The 8,130-nt window shown below is 49.1% G+C and overlaps 1 protein-coding gene across 2 annotated transcripts; it reads left to right on the top strand.

Annotated features, from left to right (window-relative positions):
- Window positions 1-396: 396 nt before the first annotated feature.
- Window positions 397-1,984, top strand: TMEM256 (transmembrane protein 256). 2 transcript variants are annotated; one of them, XM_006761631.2, is made up of 4 exons: window positions 397-536; window positions 823-854; window positions 1,090-1,170; window positions 1,264-1,984. In XM_006761631.2, exons 1-4 carry the CDS (start codon window positions 452-454, stop codon window positions 1,405-1,407), a joined length of 342 nt encoding a protein of 113 aa, XP_006761694.1. In that variant the 5' UTR covers window positions 397-451; the 3' UTR covers window positions 1,408-1,984. The 2 variants fall into 2 exon arrangements, with proteins under 2 accessions (XP_006761694.1, XP_006761695.1); XM_006761632.2 differs by having other exon boundaries at window positions 412-485.
- Window positions 1,985-8,130: the final 6,146 nt, after the last annotated feature.

Genomic DNA, 8,130 nt, shown 5'->3' with positions numbered 1-8,130 from the left:
GGGCTTGGGTGTCCGTAGGGTCGCCTGTTTTGGGGTGTGGGCCTGGTTTAAAGCTGAAAAGGAGGAGCCTGTGGGGGAAGGGGCGGGACCTGCTTGGGGACCTGGATCTTTGGAAATCGGCCGGAGGTGGGAGGGGGTGTGAGAAGAGGCGATCAACTTGGAAAGTGGGCCAATCCGTGACGCAAATCTTCTAGCACCGCCCCCCCAGCCCCACCTCCCCCACTGCTCCGCTCCTCCGCTCCTAATTGGTTCCGATTTCTCCGCCGCCAGGCGCCTTCGCCATTCAACAGGAGCTTTACAAAGGCGCAAGTACCGGGGTGAAGACCTGGACGCTGAAATAAACACGGCCCTGATTGGGCACCTGTGCACCTTATTTGCATGGGAGCTCGGGATTGGCTGGCCTCTGGGGTGGCCTGGGCGGTGTTCGCCGGGCTCGTGACCGTCCACTGCCATGGCCGGACCTGGCGCTGCTTTCCGCCGCTTGGGTGCCTTGTCTGGAGCCGGGGCCCTGGGCTTGGCCTCCTACGGGGCGCATGGTCAGGGCCCTGGGGATGGAGCTGGGTGTGCTTGGGGCGACGTAGCGGGTCTGGTGCAGGGATGGAGTCTGTGGGAATCGCGAGGGCTGCCAGCCACCAGCCAGCCTGCGAAGCCCGCAGCCTTTTAGAGCCCCTCCGCCCGGTCCAGCCGGGTCCCAGGGCGGCCCCTGCGTGTCTCCGCCAGTGAGGAGCCTCCCGGGGGGTGCCCTTGCTCCCCGGTGCCCACCGGGGTCCTCCCGGGACTTGGGGCGTCAGAGCTGGTAACTTCTGCCTCTCCTTTCCACAGGCGCCCAGTTTCCGGATGCCTACGGGAAGGAGGTGAAGTAACTGCGCTGGGACTCCCCGATTCCGGGTCGAGGAGGGCACACAGTCGGGGGTCCCCTGCGGGGAGGGGCGGAATGCGGGTCTTTGCAGCTTCCAGGGCAGAAAGCCTGGGGTGTCGGGTGCCTGCGGGAGGGGCAAGCTGAGACAGACCTTTTGCCCTGGGGACCCAGGCTCCTGTGTTGCTTAGGAAGTCCACCCCTCACCCCAGTGACTCTTTCTCTTCTTACAGCTCTTTGAGAAGGCCAACAAACACCACTTCCTACACAGCCTGGCCCTGTTAGGGGTGCCCCATTGCAGAAAGCCCCTCTGGGTAAACTTCCTCCTCCCTGACCCGGACCCAGCCCCACCCACTCCCCAGCCTGCCCTTTGCTTATCGCCTTGTTCTCTCCTCTGTCTCCTCCAGGCCGGGCTGCTCCTAGCCTCCGGAACCACCTTGTTCTGCACCAGCTTTTACTACCAGGCTCTGAGTGGAGACCCCAGCATCCAGACTTTGGCCCCTGTGGGAGGGAGCCTTCTCATCTTGGGCTGGCTTGCCTTGGCTCTCTGAGCTTCCTTGTGTTTAATTTCTGGGTACATTTTTGAGAGGTGACACGGGGAGGGGATTAAAAGAGAAAGGCAAAGAAGTATGGAGTCTTTGTTCATCTAACCTCTTGGAGGAAGAAGGGTAGGGATTGTCAACCTCGGGACTCCCTCCCTTTCTGAAGACGGGGCCAGTGAGCTTTGGGTCTGAGGATAATGTTCACTTCAAGTTAATCTGTTACGAGGTTCGTAAACTCATAACAGAGTGATAAGTAATGCTTGAGGTAATGCAGATTCTCAGGAAGTCCTCAAGGCCTGGGATCTGTATTCTAATAAGCTCATCACGTGGCTACTAGAATTTGAAGATTACTGTAGGGTGGTGGATTTCAGCCCTGTCAGTCTGCAAAGTGATGGAGCACTCATTTACTCTTGGAGCCAGGTGTAAGGCAAGGCAGGACAGGAGGAATGCCATGACAGTAGTCCCCCCCTTATCTGTGACTTCACTTTCCACAATTTCACTTTACGCAGTTTTAGTTACCCAGGGTCATCTGTGGCCCAGAAATACAAAGGAGGAAATTCCAGAAATAAGCAATTTCTACTTTTTAGAAGGTGTGTTGTCCTCTATCATCCCTCTCTGTCTCACTGTGATGTGAATCATCCCTTTGTGCAATTGCCAGCTGATTAGTCACTTAGTAGCTATCTTAGTTATCAGATCGACTGTAATGGACTGTGCTTATGTTCACGCAATCCTTACATTGCTTAGTAATGGCCCCAAAGCACAAGAGTAGTGATGCTGGCAGTTCAGCATGCCAAAGGGAAGCTGTGAAGTGCTTCGTTTAAGTGAAAAAGTGAAAGTGCTTGACTTAACACGTTAAGCGCCATGGCAGTCACCGGTGACTGACACTATACTTTCCATCCGGACCTCGTCAGTCACTTGCAGATCAGTGAAATCAGATATCCCGGGCTAAATGGAAAGGAAGACAAAACAGGCTTGGCACTTTACATGTTAAGGAAATAAAGTCATGCTTAGGTTGCTAAGATCTATAGTAAGGACATGTATCTATGAAATTGTGAAGGTGGAAGAAATTCGTGCTAATTTTGCTATTGCAGCTCAAACTGCCAAAGTTACAGCCACAGTGCATGATAAGTGCTTAGTTAATATGGAAAAGGCATTAAATTTGTGTGTGGAAGACATGAACAGAAAGCATGTTCTGACATAGATGGCAACCTGTCATACCAGAGAGCATTGAGCCTATACAGGAAGAAACTGTATAGCAGTGGTTCTCAACCTGGGGGTCGAACGACCCTTTCACAGGGGTCACCTAAGACCATCGGAAAACACATGTATATAATTACATATTGTTTTTGTGATTAATCACTATGCTTTCATTATGTTCAATTTGTGACAATGAAATTGGGGGTCACCCCAACATGAGGAACTGTATGAAAGGGTCGCGGCATTAGGAAGGTTGAGAACCACTGGTGTATAGGGTTCAGCGCTGTCTGGTTTCAGGCATACACTGGTGATCTTAGGCCATATCCCCCTTGGATACAGGGGGACAACTGTACTTACACTATACTTTGGGATTCAAAGAAGGGACAGAACATTATGTATTAGGGGTTAGAAAATGCTTCACAAGCCCTAGCCAATTTGGCTCAGTGGATATAGCATCAGCCGGTGGACTGAAGGGTCCTGGGTTCAATTTTGGCCAAGCGCATGTATCTCAGTTACAGGCTTGATCCCCAGTCCCGGTCGGGGGTGCGTATGGGAGGCAACCAATCAATGTGTCTCTCTTCCACTCACTAAAAATCAATGGGGAAAATATCCTTGGGTGAGGATTAACGAAAATAAAAAGGAAAATGCTTCACAGTGCTTGAGATGATCCTTGAAAGAACTCCGCTGTCTGAAGGAAACAGTAAACAAAGACGGGGGTAGGGAGCAGAGGAGGATGGGACTAAAGGACTCCTCCGTGTGGGTCACGTGTCAGAAAAGCAATGGGAAAAGGTGGCAAGGCAGGCCGGAGTAGCACCACAGCATGTGGCCAACTGGCAGATACTTAGGGGCAGTATTTATTAAGCCAGTGCTCATCAAGTATTGATCAGGTGTCAGACACATAAGGAAATTCAACTGTGAACAAGACAGATGCCAACTTTCCCTCATGGAGTCTTCCATTTAATAGTGGAAATGGACCTTAAACAAATTTATCACTGTGTGTTGTGCTCTGCTTGAAGGAAAAGACCAGGGAGGCCGCGAAAGAGTGGGGCAAGGGAAGTTATGTCCTTTCGGATGGGAAGGCCTTGCAGGCTGAGGTAACCATGCACAACGCTGGAAGGAAGTGTATTTTAGGCAGAAAGAATAACTGGCAAAACAGGTCCAAAAGAAGCAGTACGACGTCTTCGAGGCAAGAGAAAATTGGGTGAGTTGGAAAACACTACCTGTAGCAGGCAGACACTCAGAATTTCTTCGTAGTGCAACCATAAATCATTGAAAGGTTTTTAAAGCGAGAGTGTTAGAATCTGTTACGTTTACAAGATCTGGAGGACTTATCAGAGGATGGCCGCAGGGAGACCAGTCAGGAAGCCCCTGAAGCGGTCCAGGTGTGAGGTGACGGCGTGGCTTAGGGTGGAAGATCCAACTCAATATCTATTTAAGATAACGCTGATAGGACCTGCTGATGGGTTGCGCACAAGGGATGAATGAGAGGGAGATTTCTGGCTTATATGCCTGGCTTGGGGGAGCTATTACTCCGATGAGAAAAACTGAAGGAGGTGGCAAATTAAGGGGAGACAAGTCTGAAGGTCAGTTTGGACATGTTGCTTCCAAAATGTCCAAGGGACATCCAACGGGAGGCGCCACGCAGGCAGTTGAGGAGCTCAGAGAGGTGTCTGAGCCCAGCAGGAAGGTCCGGACTCAGATTTACTCTGCAACCCACTCTGGGCAGGCTTGCAGCCCATTTCTTCCCCATAAATACTCTTGGAAGGATCCCATAACTCACTATGACCTCCTGGTTGCCAGATCTAATGGATGGTTTTCGATCTCATTTTTCTCAGCCTCCCTGCAGCATTTGACACAGCTGGTCATACTGTCCTTGAAACACATCATGTTGCTTCTGTGACACCACTCTCTGGTTTTTCCTATCTCTGTGGCTACTTGTCAGCGTCTCCCCTATGCAGTTTAAATCAACGGTTTCCAAATTTCAATGAAGAAAACTTAGAACTACTATGCATACATTCGATCTCATTTTTCTCAGCCTCCCTGCAGCATTTGACACAGCTGGTCATACTGTCCTTGAAACACATCATGTTGCTTCTGTGACACCACTCTCTGGTTTTTCCTATCTCTGTGGCTACTTGTCAGCGTCTCCCCTATGCAGTTTAAATCAACGGTTTCCAAATTTCAATGAAGAAAAATTAGAACTACTATGCATACATATTTTAATTTCTTTTTTTTTGCGGGGGGGGTCTCTCAATATAATTTCATTTTTTAAAGTTTCTCTCTTTGTGTATGTTTTATAAAGTGCCTATCTGTAGAGTATATTGGAGGTGCATACCTAATTTTTCTGAAGGTGTGCATTCGAAAAAGTGCAGACCGTTTCTCTAATGAAGGATGCTTGGATAACCTCATTCAGCCCCGCACCTTTAATCTGCCTAATTTTAGATCCAGGATTCCTGTCTCCCACCCTCGTTCCTCCTGAGCTCCAGCCCCCTGTGGCAGCTGCAGCGTAGCAGAGTGCTCAGTGGAGCCTTGAAGGAGTTGGATGGTGAGGAGCGAAAGGTGCGTGTTCCAGACCAGGCAAAGCTTTCAAGGCCGCCCTGAAGCAAGAGGGAGCCCAGAGCACTTGAGACCTGAAGCAATTCCTGGTGACTGGCTTGGAGATCGTGAGAGGGTCAGCAGTGAAAGATGCGGACAGCACTGGTCAAATGGTGGAGCGACTGTGCTGAGGGGTTGGACAGTTCAGTGAGGACAGTGGGAGGCCATCGAAGCATTTATATCCAGGAAGGAGACATGATTTGAGGTGTATTCGAGGATCACAATAATTCTTCACTGAAAGACGAGTAAAATAGGCCCCAGAGTGACCCCCAATGCCAGTGGCAGAGCCAGCACTGGATCCTTAGCTCCTACCTCCCTGTTTAGTGCTCTGGATGCATTTCTATCCTCATCTCAGGTGATGCCTGGGAACTTCCAGGGGGAGGAGAGCTCAGTTGGTTTCTGGAATGGCCGCCCTCCATGTAATGTGATCCCTAATACCTGAGCTTTGTCCTGCCAGTAGGCGGGGCTCTTAGGGAAACAATATAAATGAGGCCTGCTTGGTCATTTGTCCTTATTTTACTATACGTTGTATCTCAACAGACCTGAGAGTTGGTGGGAAGTGGAATTAAGAGAGGTACAGGAACTTGTTCTGTATCGTACAGCTAGGACCTGGGTAAGCTGTGATTCAGGCTCTCTTCTGTTCAGTTCCCAGAGCTAACTTCTTGCCTTCATGTACCTACCAAGAAACAGTGAGGACAGGCCCTTTAAAACATGATTTGATACAATGAGTTCAGTGTTACAAGTAGGAACAGGTGGGCTGGCTCCGCCTTTGGAGACTGGTGAGACTTCCGGCCACGGGCTGGGTTTCAGCATGTATAGTTCACCAGAAAAGAGGGACAAGATCACCCTGGGAACAGCGAGAGGCGAACAGGGGCGCCTGGAGCTCAGGATGGAGTGGGCAGCAGGAAAAGGCAATAAATACAGAGGAAGTGTGGAGCTCACACTGAACAGCCTCCTGGGCCAAGCTTGAGTCAACTTTGACTTCCCTTTTCCTCACATCCTCTGTCCAAGCCATCATGAATCCGGTTGGCTTAAATACATAACTGGAATCTGACCATTTCCCACTGCTACCACTCTGGCCCCTGGCCCATGCCCCCATTAAATCTCCCCTAGTTTGCCTGGCTGGTGTGGCTCAGTGGTTAAGCTTTCACTCATGTACCAAAGGATCACAATAATTCAGTATGACTCCCTGTCAGGGCACATGCCCAGGTTGCCAGCTCAATCCCCAGTAGGAGGCATGCAGGAGGCAGCTGATCGATGTTCCTATTTCTCCGTCTCCCTTCCTCTCTAAAATCAATAAAAACAGCTGCCAAAGGCACATGCCTGGGTTGTGGGCTCGGTTCCCAGTGAGGGGCGTGCAGGAGGCAGCCATTCAATGATTCTCTCTCATCATTGATGTTTCTATCTCCCCTCCTTTCTTCTCTGAAATCAATAAAAAATATATATTAAAAATATTTAAAATCAATAAAAACATTTTTTTAAAATCTCACTTAGTTTTATGCAAGAACTTCCTTCTGTCCTTGATTATCTACAGCCTACTGTGGACAAAGCAGAGAGAGAGAGAGAGAGAGAGAGAAAGAGAAATCCTTCTAACATAGTAGTCCTCAGCCTTAGCTACATATCAAAGCCTGCTGAAGAATTCTCAAAAAGTTCTTATGGCCCTAGCTGGTTTGGCTCAATGGATAGAGCGTCGGCTTGTGGACTGAAGGGTCCCAGGTTCAATTCCAGTCAAGGACACATGCCTAAGTTTCGGGCTTGATCCCCAATAAGTGGCGTGCAGGAGGCAGCCGATCAGTGATTCTCTCTCATCATTGATGTTTCTATCTATCTCTCTCCCTTCCTCTCTGAAATCAATAAAAATGTTTTTTTTAAAAAAAGTTCTTATGGCTCTGGCCCACGGTGCTAAGTGGTTAGAACATTGGCCCATGCACCAAAGGCTCAATTCCGGTCAAGGCAAGTACCTGGGTTGTAGCTTCGATCCGGGGCTCAGATGGAGTGCATTCAGGAGGCAACCATGTGTCTCTCTTTTGAATTGATGTTTCTCTCTCTTCCTCCCTCCCTCCCTTGCACTCTCTCTAAAATAAATAAAATCAATGGGAAAATATCCTCGGGTGAGGATTAACAACAACAAAAATAGTTCTTGTGTCTGCACCTCACCCAAACTATTCTAATTTAGTTGATAGGAAGTGGGGCCCAGGCAGAGGTATTTTTAAAGCACCCCAACTGATTCTAACTTGGGGCCAGAGTTGAGGACCATTATTTCAGTATGTGAGGCTCATGTCTGGTCTCTGTCCAAACCCTCCAACACTTCCCATGTCACTCAGAGTATAACCCAATCGTCTACAGGCCATATGTGCTCCCGCCTCTTACCTCCCTCTCACCCATTCTATTCCTCCCTCATTCACTCTATCCCAGCTACACTAGCCTTCTTTTCATTCATTGAACAATTAAGGCACATTCTGCCTCGAGACCCTTGCCCTGTGGCCTATGCGTGAAGCACTCTTCACTTAGAAGTCTGCATGGCTCAATCCTTGATCTCCTTTAGGTATTTGCTCAACGGTCACCCTCCTGGTGATGCCTTCCTAGTCTGCCCTCTTTAAAATTGCAACCCCATGCCCAGCTGGTGTTGCTCAGTGGTTGAGTGTTGATTCATGAAGCAGGAGGTCACCTGTTCTATTCCAGGTCAGGGTGCATGCCTGGGTTGTGGGTTCAATCCCTAGTGAGGGTGGGGAGGGTGCAGGAGGCAGCCTAACAATGATTCTCTCTCATCATTGATGTTTCTATCTCTCCCTCTCATTTCCTCTCTGAAATCAGTAAAAAATATTTTTAAAAATTTAAATTGCAACCCCTGCCCACCACTCTCTATTCTCCTTATTCTGCTCTATTTTTCTTCATCGCACTTGTCACTTCTGATGGATTTACTTACATTATCTGTCTCTT

The sequence above is a fragment of the Myotis davidii genome, unplaced genomic scaffold, assembly GCF_000327345.1.
Source record: "Myotis davidii unplaced genomic scaffold, ASM32734v1 scaffold37, whole genome shotgun sequence".
NCBI classification, from domain to species: domain Eukaryota; kingdom Metazoa; phylum Chordata; class Mammalia; order Chiroptera; family Vespertilionidae; genus Myotis; species Myotis davidii.
This window is presented reverse-complemented; position numbering and strand designations above follow the sequence as displayed.